The 16,257-nt window shown below is 39.6% G+C and overlaps 2 protein-coding genes across 2 annotated transcripts; one reads left to right on the plus strand and one right to left on the minus strand.

Moving 5' to 3' along the window:
• Positions 1–45: 45 nt before the first annotated feature.
• Positions 46–2,675, plus strand: LOC148209127 (uncharacterized). Its single transcript, XM_088117420.1, has 6 exons — positions 46–236; positions 618–863; positions 966–1,374; positions 1,627–1,804; positions 2,035–2,414; positions 2,496–2,675. Exons 1-6 carry the CDS (start codon positions 46–48, stop codon positions 2,673–2,675), a joined length of 1,584 nt encoding a protein of 527 aa, XP_087973546.1.
• A 9,182-nt stretch (positions 2,676–11,857) lies between these two features.
• On the minus strand, positions 11,858–12,588 carry LOC148209128 (uncharacterized). The gene is made up of 2 exons (XM_088117421.1): positions 12,379–12,588; positions 11,858–12,256 (listed from the first exon to the last, which is right to left on the minus strand). The coding sequence occupies exons 1-2, from the start codon at positions 12,586–12,588 to the stop codon at positions 11,858–11,860; spliced, it is 609 nt and encodes a 202-aa protein (XP_087973547.1).
• Positions 12,589–16,257: the final 3,669 nt, after the last annotated feature.

Below are 16,257 nucleotides of genomic sequence, written 5' to 3' on the forward strand. Positions count from 1 at the left end.
CCATGGGGCGCGCCAGTGCTTTTCGTAAAGAAAAAGGATGGCTCTATGCGGCTTTGTGTCGATTACCGAGAGTTGAATAAGGTGACCATAAAGAACAGGTACCCCCTCCCTCACATCGATGATCTCTTTGACCAACTAAAAGGGGCAATGGTGTTCTCGAAGATAGACTTACGATCGGGGTACCATAAATTGAGGATTAAGGGAGCCGACATACTTAAGACAACGTTCAGGACTAGGTATGGGCACTACGAATTCACTGTGATGTCCTTTTGGACTTACTAATGCCCCAACGGCATTCATGGATCTCATAAACCGAGTGTTTAAGGATCTCTTGGACCAGTCAGTGATCGTGTTCATTGACGATATTTTGATTTACTCGAATTCAACAGCGCATCACGAAGAGCACTTGAGACAAGTTTTGACCGCTTTGAGGAGAAAAAGTTTGTATGCAAAGTTCTCGAAATGTGAATTCTAGCTGAAAAAGGTGGGTTTCCTTGGTCACATAGTCACCAGAGAGGGTATCGCTGTGGACCCAGCTAAAGTGGAGGCAGCCAGTAGTTGGCCAAGACCCCGCACAGTGACAGAAATTCGTAGTTTTCTTGAGCTGGTTATTACAGGAGGTTCGTCCAAGATTTCTCCCGTTTAGCAGCACCGCTAACTCAGCTTACCCGTAAGAATGCCACCTTCGCTTGGAGTGACGGGTGCGAGAACAGTTTTCAAGAACTAAAGGAGCGACTTGTCACGGCCCCTGTGCTGACCGTACCCAATGGAACAGGAGGCTTGGTGGTGTACAGTGACGCCTCTCGGAGAGGCTTGGGTTGTGTTTTAATGCAGCATGGAAAAGTCATTGCCTACGCCTCGCGGTAATTGATAGTGCATGGGCGTAACTACCCTACCCATGATTTGGAGTTGGCCACAGTAACGTTTGCCTTGAAGATTTGGAGACATTATCTTTATGGTGAAAGGATTCAAATCTTCACGGACCACGAAAGTTTAAAATATTTCTTCACTCATAGGGAACTCAACCTAAGGCAGAGAAGATGGCTAGAGCTGGTAAAGGATTATGATTGTGAGATCAATTACCATCTTAGTAAAGCAAACATGGTGGCTGATGTACTTAGTAGAAAAGCGACGAACGTAGCATCCTTGGTGGGGTACCATGGTCCAGTACTCGATGAGCTAGATCGGTTCGAAGTGGAAGTAGCAGTGGAGGATGTATTGTCAGTGTTAGCTCAACTCTCAGTTGAAGCCACTTTAAGGCAACAAATCATTGCTCCCCAACGGAAAGATCCCAGCTTAAACAAAAGGTTTCAGTATGGTCGGTCAAGGGGACTATACCGTTTCAAGCGATACGGCCCTTCTTTGTCAATGAAGGTTGTGTGTGCCAAGAAATTTTTCTTTAAGGAAGGAATTTCTAACCAAGGCTCATAACACCCCATTCTCAGTGCATCCGAGGAGTACCAAAATGTACAGAGACCTTAAGAAGCATTATTGGTGGCACAATATGAAGCAAGAAATCGCCCAGTTTGTTAGTAAGTGCTTGACGTGCCAGTAGGTGAATGCCTCAAGACAGAGGCCTGCCGAATTGTTGCAACCTTTAAGCATACCTATCTGGAAATGGGACAGCGTGGCTATGGACTTCATTACAGGGTTACCAAGAATAGTCAAAGGGTACACAGTGATTTGGGTGATTGTGGATCGATTGACAAAGCCTGCCCATTTCTTACCAGGCAAGGCCACATATTCAGTGAAGAGGTGGGCAGAGCTTTATCTGCAGGAGATAGTGAGACTACATGGCATACCAGTATCCATAGTGTCAGATCGAGATTCTCCCTTCACGTCAATGTTTTGGCGAAGTTTACATAAGGCACTTGGAACCCAACTTGACTTTAGTTCAGCATTCCATCCCAAGACTGACGGTTAGGTTGAGCGTTTGAACCAGATTCTAGAAGACATGTTGAGAGCATGTATAATAGACTTCGGGGGTTCTTGGGACAAGCATTTGTTTTTAATAGAGTTTGCTTATAACAACAGTTATCAGGCAACAATTGGGATGTCCCCATACGAAGCTCTGTATAGGAGAAAGTGCAGATCTCCAGTTCACTAGTGATGAGGTTGGAGAGAGAGTCCTGTTGGGACCAAAGCTGGTGCAAGAGACTAATGGGGCTATCCGAAGGATTAGAGGGAGGATGCAGACGGCCCAAAGCAGGCAGAAATGTTATGCCGATAATAGACGAAAAGAGTTGAAGTTTAGTGTCGGTGACCATGTTTTCCTTCGTGTGGCACCAGTGAAAGGAGTACTACGTTTCGGTAAGAAGGGGAAGCTCAGTCCAAGGTACATTGGCCCTTTTGATATCTTGGAACGCATCGGCCCAATTGCTTATCGGTTGGCTCTGCCTCCATCTCTAGTTGTGGTGCATAACGTGTTCCATGTGTCTATGTTGAGAAAGTATGTACATGACCCTTCTCACGTACTGGACCCTGAACCATTATAGTTAGATGAGACCTTGTGCTATGAGGAAGTACCCATAAAGATCTTAGCCAGGGACACGAAGGTGCTGAGGAACCGAACTATTGACTTGGTAAAAGTCCTGTGGAGAAATCACCAAGTGGAGGAGGCTACCTGGGAGAGGGAAGATGAGATCTCAGCCAAATATCCAGAGTTGTTTGCTTAGTGAACTTTCGAAGACGAAAGTTTTTGAAGGGGGAAAATCTGTAACGCCCCGCATTACTCAGGTAAGATTAACCTCTAGCCACGAGTTTTTAGTCGAAAATTTACTTTTAAGTATTTAAATTTTATTACCTTATTGTAATTGGTACGTGGTGGTGGTGAGTTTTATCCCTTAGTTAACGAAAAAAATAATAGAAAGTACAATTCTTTTACCTATGGGCTCTATTTGTCAAAGGGTGGGTAAATGGGCTTTTTCTTTTTAGAGGTAAAAAAAAAGAAAAAAAAAAAGAAAGAACAACAAGAAAAAAGAGAAGGGAACCCTAGCAACCTATTCTTTCTCCAATCGTGAGCCACCGCCCACGCTCCTTCTACCTCTCGTCGCCCAGCCACGAGCTCTCCTACCCGACGACCGGCACGGCCCCTTCTCCGGTAACAACAACGACGCACGCGACGTGGTGCGTGGTAGCAGCAGCGATGTTTCGCCGCGGTAGCAGCAACGCGGGGTGCTTTCTGGGGGTAAGCATCATTGTTTGACGTTCGTGGAGGTCGGCAACCTCGGGTGCAGCGTCTACACGCCTCACAGCCGCGTCAATATCAGTAGGTGTGTTCTCTTCGTTGCGAAAACGCTTGCAAGAACTTGCCTTGCAGCATGAGCATCTACCCTTGACCGTTTAAAATCCAATTGAGGCAAATCTACACCCACTCAAACTTAACCCAAGTTACCCACATCTAAATGAGGTGTTGAGTCGACGCGAGTTTAGGAGCGTAGTAGTACGTGCAGACCGAATCCTTAGCCATGGTGATGGCATGGGTCGACTTGGCCACCTAGGCTGCGTCACTCAAGTCTACGATAGTTGAGGGGTGATTCGATTGTCGGGGTGTATGGGAATTGGTTGTTGGCCATAGACTAGACTTCGTCTTCTTTTGTCCGTTATTTATTATTACTATTGTTGTTGTAAAAGGGATTACTTTGTTTCAGTTTCGGGTAGACTATTGATATTATTTATTGAGATTATTCGTTGTTTTGGTTTTGGACGAACAATAGGTTTTTCTTAATTTATGGATCCGTTAGCCCACTGAGGGCAGACCCTTTGTTTTGGAAACGGGTTAGAGGTACGAGTCGTTCCATTTAAGATAATATTAGGGAGTTTTATTGGCCCAGTTCCAGATAAGATTTATTTTCAAAAATAGAACAATAGAAGCCCAACTTGGGTTTGCAACGTTGATTAAGATGAAGAAAGAAGTAAAAAAATAAAAAAAAAATGGTCAATGAGCAGACTTTATAGGTAGATGATGAAGCTTTGGTTACAGAGCACACAGATGTATATAGCATTGCAGGAAAAAAAAAACAATATTGGTAGGTTGGTATAAAGAGAGAAGTGTCGAACTCTGATTTGTTGGAATGAATTTGAAGAAAGAAAGTTAATGGGGTTAAGAACTTGTGTAGTTACTATAGAAAAGGTTGAGATAAGTAAGGAAATTTTGGAAATGGCAAAGGATTGACAAGGGTGTATGTTGTTAAGTGTTAGAAAAATATGGAAGTTATGGTGGATGAGAAAGTTTTATTCGATAAACATCTTAAAAGGATGCATCGAGTTTAGGTATTAGAGGAAAGTTGATTACAAGATTCATAGTTCCCTAAGGGATTCTTGAGCATGTTGAATCAATAGTATATCAGTTCCCATTGCTTGTAAAGCTTTCTAGAATTCATGACGTGTTTCATGTTGTATGTCGCGTAAGTATGATTCGGACATAGCAAATGTTATTGAATTGCAAACGGTGAAATTAAATGAGAATATGTCTTTTAATGAGGAACCGATGTAGGTTTAGATAGGAAAAAACTTGTACTGCTGTATAAGGTTATTCCTTTGGTTAAGGCTTTGTGTAGAAACTAAGCAGTAAAAGTGGCAACTTGGGAAAGTCAAGATCAGTTGCGTATTCAGTACTTTAGTTGCTTCACTGGTTGTTGTAGGTGAATTTCGAGGACGAAATTATAAAAAGGAGGTAATATTTTGTAAGGACGCATTGGTCATTGATTTCTTTGAAAAAAAAAAAAAAGAGAAGGAGACAAAACTTGGGGAGTTGTTTTTGGTTGACACGTATGTGACATGTGGTAAAAGAAAAGAAAAGGAAATAAGTGAAAAGGAAGAGATAAAAAAAAAAGAAATATGGTAAGTTAGGTTTTGGAGGAACAGAGAGAAGAAAGGGTTGAAGTTAGGTTTTCAAGTTGCTGAAATTGAGAGAAGAATCTTTACATTAGTGAGTTTTGGAATTGAAATTTGGTAAGTTTTTATAGATTAAAGCTAGTGAGTCCCTAGAATTGTAGAATTCTTGACTGTAAATATGCGTGGTGTTGTGTTTTCACTGGCTTGTTATATGGTTGAAGAAGAATATTTTTACATGTTTCTAGAATCTGCTTTTAGAGCAGATTGAGAAGTTGGCGTGATTAGGTCGTCGGGGATGCAGGAAAATGCCGGGGCGACTAGGGCCAAATCCGGATTCCACATCCTGGACTTTGGAGCGTTGCCAATTCAGTTTGTCTAGAAAGAAATTGTTGTTACAAGTTCGACTAGAGAAAGTTTACTCAATTTTTAGTTGCTCAAGTTTATAATGTTACTCGAGTTCTATAATGTTTTTAAGAGCTTGTATAATGTTTTTAAGAACTTGAATTCCAGTTGTTTATAAAAAAATTTTTATGAGATTATTTTCTTATCAATTTACCACTCACTGAGCTTTTTAGCTCACTTTTTATCATATGTTTTTATTCCAGGTTGTACTTGAGTTTCTGAGTTTCAAGGAGAAAGTAGATCAGCTTTGGCCACCTAGAATAGTACAAATGTTATATATCATTTTGTGCATATATGTAGTGTACTTGTAAAAAGTTTTATATTTTCACTAGGTTGGAAAATAGAATGTTTATAATGGATGTAAAAATGGTTGTTCTATAAAGTATTATTTTTTTAATAATCCATTCAGATCTTGTTAGTCAAAGATCAGATCAAAGTTAGGAAGAAGTTGACCATGGACTCCGTAATTAGTTGTTTAGGGACGGGTCGTGTCAATTAGTTAGGTTCAATTTTTACCCCTCAAAATATTATAATTGATTTTATTCTTAAAGATGACCAATTGAAAAATCTATTGAAATACTCCTAAGAAAGGTCAAATATCAAACAATTATCATTTTTTATTTTTTATTTTTTGCAAAGGTAAATAACACTTATCAAAAATTCTACTTTTAACATCGTACTTATATATAATTGAATAAGAACTAAAAATATTACATAAATATAAATTACCAGGGTAAATTTTAGTAATTTCAAAATCTAGTTGACAATGTTTATTTATAAATAATGCTAAATATTATAAGGGAAAGAAAATAACCATCTGTTTATTAAAAAATAAATAAATATTCCGTATTGAATTAATTTTTTTTTTACCCATAAATGAATATCAGAATGTTGTTATAAAAAAATTAATATGTTGTTTGAAAACTAATAAATAAATTTATTTTTAAAAATTAAAATGAGCAACTAAACAAATACAATATTAAAAAGAAAAAATAGATACAATGATACTAAATTCATATCATATATGAAATAAAAGAATATATTTTATTGTTTTAACTAAGGAAATAAAAATGTTCGACAAATTAAAAGACTTGACCGTCTAAAAAAACCAAATATTAGAATTAAGTGAAATTTTAAAAAATTATCATAATTTTTTGTTTGAAAAATTATTATAATTGATGACATTTGGTCCCAAAGTTATTTCAATTAAGAAAACATGTTCATTACAAGATTAAAAAAAATCTTACTTAAAAATAAAATTATATTGATAAATAAATAATTCTATTAATTTTTTTATTTCATATTTAAGTCGAGCTTTAATCTATATAATATATTAAAAGACAACAATATTTAAAAAATATTTTTGAATTATTTTATCTTATGTAACCTATATCAACCTATATTTGTAATTTATAATTATAATCATAATATATTACCTTACGATAAAAACACTTTTGAACTATCTTAGGCGGTTAAAATTTTAAATTTACAAAATATGCTACTTAGCATTAATTACTATTAATTAGTAATTTATATATTTAATTTAAATCTATAATATATATTAAAAAGTTATGATCTATAAAAAAAAGTATTATTTTATTATTATTTTTCAATTTTAAATTTACAAAACACCGGAAAAACATGTCTATAACTATATTCATATTTTTTATTATTTTATTATTAGTATTATTATTATATTTATTATTTTTTTTTAGAAAAACATGTCACTTACCATTAATTAGACAATTGTTTTTTGTTTAAGAAAACAGGTCAGTTACAATTAATTATTTTTAATCAATACTTTATATATTTAATTTTTTAATAAAACTTATATATTTAAGTTAATAAAATGATTTAAAAAGTTTACTTACCTAAATTAATTGTGTTTATCCAAGAATTTGCACAACGTCAATCTAGCTCGAATCCGATCCTTGCTCCGACCCGTAACGTGAAGGGAACACCTGCACAAGAGAGCGAAATCACCGACGCTCAAATCAGTAAGCAGCTCGGACTCAATATTAAGTTCGAAGAGAAATTCGATATCTAATGGTGAAATGAGGCACTCTATTTATAATTTTAGATTCCAACAAGGGTTACGACAGGCAGTTACCTTGGTCGGATTTGAGGTCGGATGTGTCGGGTTCGAGTAGATCGAACTAGCTCGGACACTTTCCTGGAGATAATTGGTTGGTTCCTTAATAGGAAATGACAATATTTCCATCTCGGATCTCCGAGATGGAGCTCACTCAATTTGTTTCTCTGAATCTTCTTTCAATGACGAGTCCCCGTCCTCCACATGGAAATGAGATATTTTATCCCCAAAAATTGGCCCCCTCTCTCCTGGTTTTGATCTCGACCTAGCAGAGAAGTTTGTTACTCTTAGGGAAATTGATTCACGTGGTGACTTCCGAGGTCGTCATGATAAATGTTACCATTGGGAAACCTCGAAAACGGAACCGGCGTTCGATGTACGCTTGATTACCTCTGACGTTCAGACTTCTTCCGATCTGAGATGTCCAATTTGGGACACGTGTGCGGCCTAAATTGAATTTTGGGTTGCTATAAATACCCCCAAGGTTCTGTTTCCGTTTTTTACGATTTATGAAATCTTGGAGTCCGACCTCATCAGATCAGAATCTTTTGGTCAGTCTCGTTCCTTCTCTTTTGTTAAGTTCTCTATTTTATTTTCAAAGTCATGTCGACGTCTTCTTGTCCTTCGAGCCCGAGTAATAGTAGTTCGTCTAGTGGGGCAGCTCGGAATCAGGACCCTTCACCCAAAAGGGTCGATTCCGTAGAGGAGTTCGCCAGTAGGTTAGACTCCGAGCTAGAGGAGGAGATAGATAATTTTAGGTTCTTAGAGGATGATGGGGATGATAGCGATACTTCAACCTTGGGGCAAGGTTTAGAATTCCCTTCTCAAATGCCTGAGAACTATCTTGGCCCCCTTCGTAGGAGATATAACATTCCGGATGCATCATCCTTGAGGTTCCCGAGGAAGGGGAACGAGCTGATAATCCACCTGAAGGGTGAGTAACCCTTTACTTAAAAATGTTTGAGTACGGCTTCCGCCTTCCCATCAACCCTTTGGCGCAGGAGTTTTTGGTTCGAACTAGGCTAGCTCCTACGCAAGTGGCCCCCAATGGATGGGGAGTCGGTTTTGGTTTAGCCGTTTTATTCTGGTTATGGTGTAAGGAGGTGGACGATCTGGACCTCCTCGGAGTTGACTAGATTCTGGCTTGCTTCGAAGTTAAAAAAATCTCTATGAAGCTAGGGAGGTATTACCTCTGTGCTAGAAAGGGTGTGGGAGGCATTTTGAAAGGTCCGACCTCCATAAAGAAATGGGTCGGGAAGTGGTTCTTCGCCTCCGGCACATGGCTAGCTAGGAACGAGTCCGACCTGCGTTTCTTCAATGTCCTTCGTAGGTTTGGGAATTTAGGTAAGGAGCGAAGTCTTTTACTCACTTTCACTTGTTTCCTTTCTTTGTCTAACTTATAACTTTGATGTTTTTAGTTGCTATTCGGCCAATTCCCCAACCTTCCGAGCCGACCTTCAACGCCTTGAAATTTTTCAATAGTAAGTTCAAGAGCGGCAGACAAATCAGCACCCTTATAACAGACAAGCTTCTCCTCGCTTCGGGATTGCTTGATTACAATCCTCTCTTAACCCCACCTGAAGCTCGAAGACAAAACTCCGAACTAAGTTAGTTGCCTTTTAGATGTTCTACGCTTTACATCGGATGCTTTTCGTATCTTGCACTTAACTTACAAGTATTCTTCTTTACAGCCATGGTTTGTAGCTTCTCCCAGGATGTTCGGCGCAAGCGCCGACGTGCTGGGCAGGTTTCTAAGAACAAGGAGGCACCTAGCCCTGCTATCGCTGACCCTCCCACCGAGGTCGAGGTGGTTGAGGTCAGGCACGAAGCCGCTCCGACACAAGAGGCGACTGCGGCTGGAGCATCTCAAGATCAAGAAGTCCTTGAAGTTTCTCCCCTTAGGGAGATTCGGAGGAAGGCTTCCCCCAAGAAGTCCAAGAAGAAGAGGCGCAAGACCCATCACTCCGAGGACGAGGTGAGGGAGGTGCGTGCCAGGCGGCGGGTTAGTCCTTTTGGGGACTTAGTTGACGACCCCGAGGCTAGGATGGATGGCACCTTTGACATCGAAATGAAGTTTAAGGTCGAACCATCTAGTGCTGGGGGTGAGGGAGAGAGCCATGGAGATGTCAGGCTCCTGCTTAGACCGCTGCTGGAGAAGGGCTTCCAAGTTCGTCAGCGCTCCCGGGTCAGCCATCGAACTATTATTGGACTATATTGCCGAGGTGAGACCTTGATTGCCTTCCTTTGCCTTTGTAGAATTAATTTTTATGTTAACACTTGGTTCCCTTTGCCCATGCCCATGCCCATAGGTTCATGCTGCGGCTTGCCAGACTGCTATTATGGTGAAGGTCGAGCTTGATAGGCGCGAGCTTTTGACTTTGAAGGAACGGGAAGCCTCTTCGGCCGCACTAGAAGTTGCCGCGGTCCTGGAAAGGGAATTCAATGAGGCCCGAGCTGAAGTTCAAGCATAGAAATCTACCTCTGAAGCTGACAAGGCCGAGCTCATGAGTGCTCAAGAGGAGGCTGCTCGGCACCTGAAGAACCTTAGGGGTGCACATGCAGTGGCTAAGTCCCTTGAGAAGGAGAAATTCGTGCTGATGAAGCAGAACGACGACCTCGAGCGCCTTCGAGACTACCTAGAGGGCAAGATAAAGGTTCGCGACTCCGAGGTGACAGACTGAAGGCTAAGCTCGAGCTAGAAGAGTCCAAACTCAGCAATGGAGTTCTCCTCGAGGAGGCATTTCGCAAGCATCCTAACTTCGATGACTTTGCTAAAGACTTCAGCAATGCTGGTTTTAGGTTCCTGATGAAGGGAATCCAGGAAGTGGCTCCCAACATCGATCTCGCACCCATCAAGCTTAGGTATGCAGAGAAGTGGGCTTCGGGTCCTACTGGGATCCTCGGCCCCCAAGACTTCGTGGAGCAATGTTTGAAGGAGCTCAAGTCCAATGTCGGGCCCAACGAGGGCGATGATGCGAATCCTTCTTCCCATGAACTTGACAGGGCTCTCCTTCCAACTGCTGGTGCGAACTCCTCCCAAGAGGCTGGGATGATAGACTCCAAGAGATAGACATCCTTGAGTCCCAGGGCGAGCTCGGATCGCACCTTGAAAGCAGCTGAGGCTTTTCCACTCTCTTTCATTGTTTTCGTCTTTATCTTTTAATCTTTTGTACTTGGCCACCAGGTCTATACACCTCAGCCAAAACTTCGTTTATTAATATAAAATCACATTTTGAACTATCTTTTTTAGTCTGTCATTCGACATTCCGAATTCACCTGTTTTACTCCGCCTCGTACTTCATACCCGCAAGTCTCAATTCATATCTTACCTCGAACTCGTAAGTTCTTAAAGGTTCAAATTTCTTAAGTTTTAATACACATCTCACCTCGAACTCGTAAGTTCTAAAGGTTCGAATTTCCCAAGTCTTAATACACATCTGGCCCCCATTTAATTTCACATCAAACTCACGCCCTTAGGAGGCATGAAATTAAATAACACAGAGTCTAATACCGGTATTATTCCTTAAAAATTTTTACAAGTCTGAATCATTTTCGGACCATTTTAATATTTCAAGAACAATATCTCTTCAGATGCTCTGCGTTCCATGAGTGCAGGAGTAACTTTCCTTCGAGATAAGCCAACATATACGTCCCAAGTCGGACTATGCCCTTGACATTGAATGGCCCCTCCCAGCTTGGTTCCAACGTATCGACATGCTTCTGTACTTTACGCAGGACCAAGTGTCCGACTTGAAAACTCCGAGATCGGACTCTCGAGTTATAGTGCCTTGCCATTCGATTTTGGCACTCTGCTAAATGCAGTTTGGATGCTTCCCTTTTTTCATCGAGGAGGTCGAGGTTGATGAGTAGCCCTTCCTCGTTCCTAACATGCCCGTAGCAGTCTATCCTCTCGGTTGGCATTCCAATTTCCACGGGCACCACGGCTTCCGAACTGAAGGCCATGGCGAAGGGAGATTCATCAGTGGATTCCCGAGGCGTAGTTCGGTAGGACCAGAGTACTTCAGGCAGCTCCTCGGCCCACCGTCTTTTCCTGGCATCAAGCCGTAGCTTAAGGCCATGCTTAATGATTTTGTTGAGCGCCTCTACTTGTCTGTTGGCTTTAGGGTAAGCTGGGGACGAGCAGAGGTAACTGATTTCGAGCTTGAGGCAAAAGTCTTTGAACTTGACGTTGTCAAACTGTTTGCCATTGTCCGTCACAATAGCGTTGGGTATGCTGAAGCGGCAGACCACGTTTGTCCAAATAAAGGTCGTGACTCTAGCCTCCATGATTGTCAAGAGTGTCTCGACCTCGACCCACTTGGTAAAGTAATCCACGGCTACAACAACATACTTGGTCTGCCCCTTGCCTAATGGGAAAGGTCCAATTAGGTCAACTCCCCATTGTGCAAAGGGCCCTGGAGCTAAGATCGACGTCAGCAGCTCGGGAGGTTGGTGGATGAAGTTCGCAAAATGCTGGTAATTATCACACGCTTTCATGAACTCTTTCGCATCTTGATCAATCGTAGGCTAGTAGTAACCCTGACGAACGACCTTGGCCGATAAGGACCTGGCCCCTGAATGATTGCCACAGACCCCTTCGTGAACTTCCCTAAGAACATAATTTCCATCCTCTTTGGAAATACACTTCAGGAGAGGCAAAGAGAAGTGGCGTCGATACAATGTTCCATCTCGGAGTATGTATGGAGCTGCTCTCCGCGCCATCTTTTTTGCTTCCTTTGGATCTGCCGGAATATTACCCTCTAGGAAGCCCCTGATCAAATCCATCCATGATGGAAGGTGGGATTTAATTTCCATCATTTCCGGTTCCAAAATGGAAGGGTTGTCCAAGACTTCCACCGGGAACGATCTCGCCAGATCGGTCTCATAGGCTAACGCTAATTTGGCAAAGGCATTGGCATTGGAGTTCTATGACCTCAGAATCTGGCTAATTTCATAGGCTTGAAAATGGGCGAGGTGCGACCTGACCTTTCCTAGATATTTCTCCATCTGAGAATCTTTTGTCTGATATTCTTTTTTATCTGATTCACTATCTGCTGATAATCACTGAAAATTTGAACGTGGCTGGCTCCAAGTCCTCTTGCCATGCGTAGCCCGGCCAACAAGGCTTCATACTCTGCCTCATTGTTTGAAGTACGGAAGTTGAAGCGAAGAGCATACTCAAAATGCATGCCATACGGGGTGAGGAGAAGCACATCCGCGTCACATCCTTTCTCATTTGAAGAACCATACGCGTACATCGTCCATGGCTGGGGGTGTGAAGAACCATACTCGGTTGCTTTTGCTTTACCTTGTCCATGTGTTAGAAAGCTGATTAAAGTTGCTAAGTTTTGCTTGAGGACAAGCAAAAAGTTAAGTTTGGGGGTGTGATTACGCTTGTTTACATGCGTAAAAAGAAGGTTTTAGATGCTGTTTTTACTATGTTTTAACTTTGTTTCGGACTTTTTCTCGGTCGTTTGAGTTCCAATTCATGCAAAATTCATATATGATGGTTTTTGGTTGGCTTATATTATATTTATGTCATTTTAGGACCATTTGGGAGTGGAAATTAATCAAAAGAAGCAAAAAGAAGGAAAAGTACCTCAGGAGGCGCCAGGCGCCTGCGTGCCTGCAGAAAAACTGGTTTTCTTCCAACTTTGCCCTTAATGAAACGCGTCTTCCAATGCGTTTTGGTGGTTCCAACCGATGTATACGTGTAGAAGAAGTGTGCCACTATCAGTTTGAGCACGATTTAGTCAGTCAAAGGAGTTGGAAATGGGTGATTCACCATCGTTTTAGGACCTACCTAACCAATTCTGCACAGCTATAAATTCCAGCAGCTTCTCCACCAAATGGATCAAGCCTTGCTTCCTTCTCTTGATCATTTTTAGTGTTTCTTTGTTGCTTTCTAAGTACTTTTGAGTTGCTTTCATTAGTTGCTTTTCGTTTTTAAATCCCGAGCACTTTACATTCCTTTATTGAGCTTTGTTTTGTTTCCATTTGTACTTAGTTATTTTCTACTTATTCAAATATATAAAAATCCAGCACTTTGGTTATCTTCCCTTTGCCTTTACTTTATTTTTAGTTAAGAGAGTTGTGTATTTGGAGGAAAGAGCACGTGACACTCCCCCTTGCTTGAAAGAGAAGGGCCAAGCTCTCAATCCCGATAAAAACTCTCCGTTAGTATGCATTCCAATTTCAACCATTTTACTTGCTGTATTTTCTTCAATATGTCTTTCTAAATTCCCGTCTATAGCCCGGTTATGGATAGTTAGCCTTTTATTTCTAAAAAGGGTTGCTAAGAAGTAGTGTTTTTGCTTTCCATTCATTACTCAACATGTTTTCCCAAAAAGTTAGGATTTAGAGAAGGCCACTGTAAGTCTTAACAAGTCAATACTGAACAGGTTGCTTATTTGCATTGTTGAGTGGTTAAACCGAGGAGAGGAGCGCCTTAGACATAAGGGTTCCGCTTAAGTAGCCTAGACATAGGACCTTAACCCGAGGTTGCGACTATTTCCATCCTAAAACTAAGATATCTCTCATAATAGACATATTAGGGAATGTCTTAGGACTTTGAACTTGCTTAGACATAAGTCAAGTGAAAAGCGTAGTCGTTGGTTCCTAAAGTAAACTGCATACCGTCCTCAGCGTATCCTTGATTCTTTGTTGGCTAACTTGAAGTAATTCGGGCTACGTTTTACCATTATAAGACCAAATCCCAAATCCAAAACCATTATTTGTGACCACTTCCCATTTTACAAAAATCACTCATTTCAACGTTCACTATACATTAAAACTTTAGAGTTTGGAGATTATTTAGAAGTCCTTGAGGATCGATACTTGGATACTCCATCCATTTTATATTACTCTGACAGGTGTGCGCTTGCATCTATAGAATTGTTACCACGCTTAGTGTGTGCGTTCAGCATAATGCCAGTCAAGTTTTTGGCACAGTCTCAACAAAAGAGACGGCATACAAATCAACTTTGCTGTGAACTCCAAATTTTATGTCATCCAGTCCTTCTCTACAAAAAAACATAAAGCAATACAACATATTTGTTCAGGCACAGTAGAGAAATATAAGAAGAGAAAAAATTGCAGAACACCATGTCCATTACTTCTCAAAAGAAAACTTCAATATTGAAACTTGTAGGAAACTTGTAGGAAATGCTAATTCTAAAGTCCAACCAGTAATGAACACTCATCGTTATGCTAAAATAAAAAGGAATGTTTACAGCATATGAGAGAAGGAAAAAAAGGGTGAAATATTAGCATTAAAATACAGCAATTAAATGAAATTAACATGTCCCCAAAAGAAAAATGAAGCAACATAAGTATATCAAAACAATACTACAATGCCAAGACTTTAACCCAGTATTTTAATCAATATAAATATACACACACAAAATAGAATCAAATAAAAGAATGTGGCATACCATCAATGAGAAGCATGTAATTAACTTGTACATCATAAACAAAATCATCACAGTTTACACTGACATATTGATATGTCATGGTTATACTCCTAGTCAATGCCATTAAAAGATGTCTTAATAATATTAACACGAACCCTAACCCGAAGACCAAATGCAGAGTTAATTAACTCTATAAAGAATGCAAAAATAATGATAATAAGAAGCTGAACCATTAGTACTAGTCTAGGTCTCAATATAATCATTCAAATGTTAGCAATTCAATACCAGGAAAGAATTTTCTTTTAACATAGTTCCAAACCACATATAAATACTATAAAAAACAGTAGATCCAAATTCAGAAGTAAAGTTGCAAATTAATACATATTTGAGAAATAATTGCAAGAAGAAAAGAATAAGGTCATAAATTCTACCGAGCAACAAATAAATGTTATAAATTTATAATTTTGAGTCCTTAATGACAAGGAGAGAAGACCTATTTTATTATTTCTAAAAAAAAAAGTAGAATATTATATAGTTGAAGAAGAGAAAATCATGTTTATTCATTTTCGATAACCAGAACGTACTACAGTTCCAAATTACAAGCAGAATTTAAAACAATGATCAACCCTTGTAAACAAAGTACTAGTTAACGGAGCAATAAACAAGGTCACGATAAGAGAAATCTAAGTGAAGAAGTAACAAAGTCTTTCCTTTCTAGTATGTGTCCAAAATCTATGTGCAAAGAACAACTTTTTGAATCATGAAACTTCAATAATGGCATTAAACCGCCCTTATGAGCAATACCAACCTGATTATGAATTTCTTGAAAATACAATATTGTTCCATATTTCAGAAAATAAATTCACAAGACAACGTGAATATAAAAAATAGTGTAAGTTATTATACAAATGCAATCATATGAGAAATAGAATGACACTTACAAGAGAGCCCATTAGATTACACAAGTTCAGTGTTTGTGACTTGTTATTACAGAGGTAGAAGGAATTGAATATTACACACAAAAGATGGTGGAAATTTTCAAAAATCACAACAAATATTTACTATTATCCTAGTAATGTTTTTTTATTTTTTATGTTTGGAAAGGGATCCCATAAATGTTTTCAAAGAATACAATGCTAAATGAAAATACTAATCCCAAAGAAACAACAATAAAACTATAGTTTATCAGAAAATATTTTGAAGCAAAACTAGAACATAATGCAATAGTTGCCAATTAGGTAACGATAAAATGAAATCCAGATGGGATGAAAAGAAAACCACATAAGAATCAAAAACCAAATAGTGCATGTAAAGAAGTACAAACTTAAGGAAAAATAGTGCAGAAGCTTTTGATGCTAGAGACAACTATTTTGTGCTTGCTTGATACTAGGCTGGACATTGAAGTTGCAACCCCAATGCTACGGTCTGCACTTCTCAAATTGTTGCACATTTAAGAAAGATTAATCAAATATCAGATGTTAGAAAATAAAAAATGACTGACCTCTAAAATCAAAG

This window comes from Momordica charantia (genome assembly GCF_013281855.1).
Source record: "Momordica charantia cultivar OHB3-1 chromosome 9 unlocalized genomic scaffold, Mcharantia_2.0 BLBB01000009.1, whole genome shotgun sequence".
Lineage (NCBI taxonomy): Eukaryota > Viridiplantae > Streptophyta > Magnoliopsida > Cucurbitales > Cucurbitaceae > Momordica > Momordica charantia.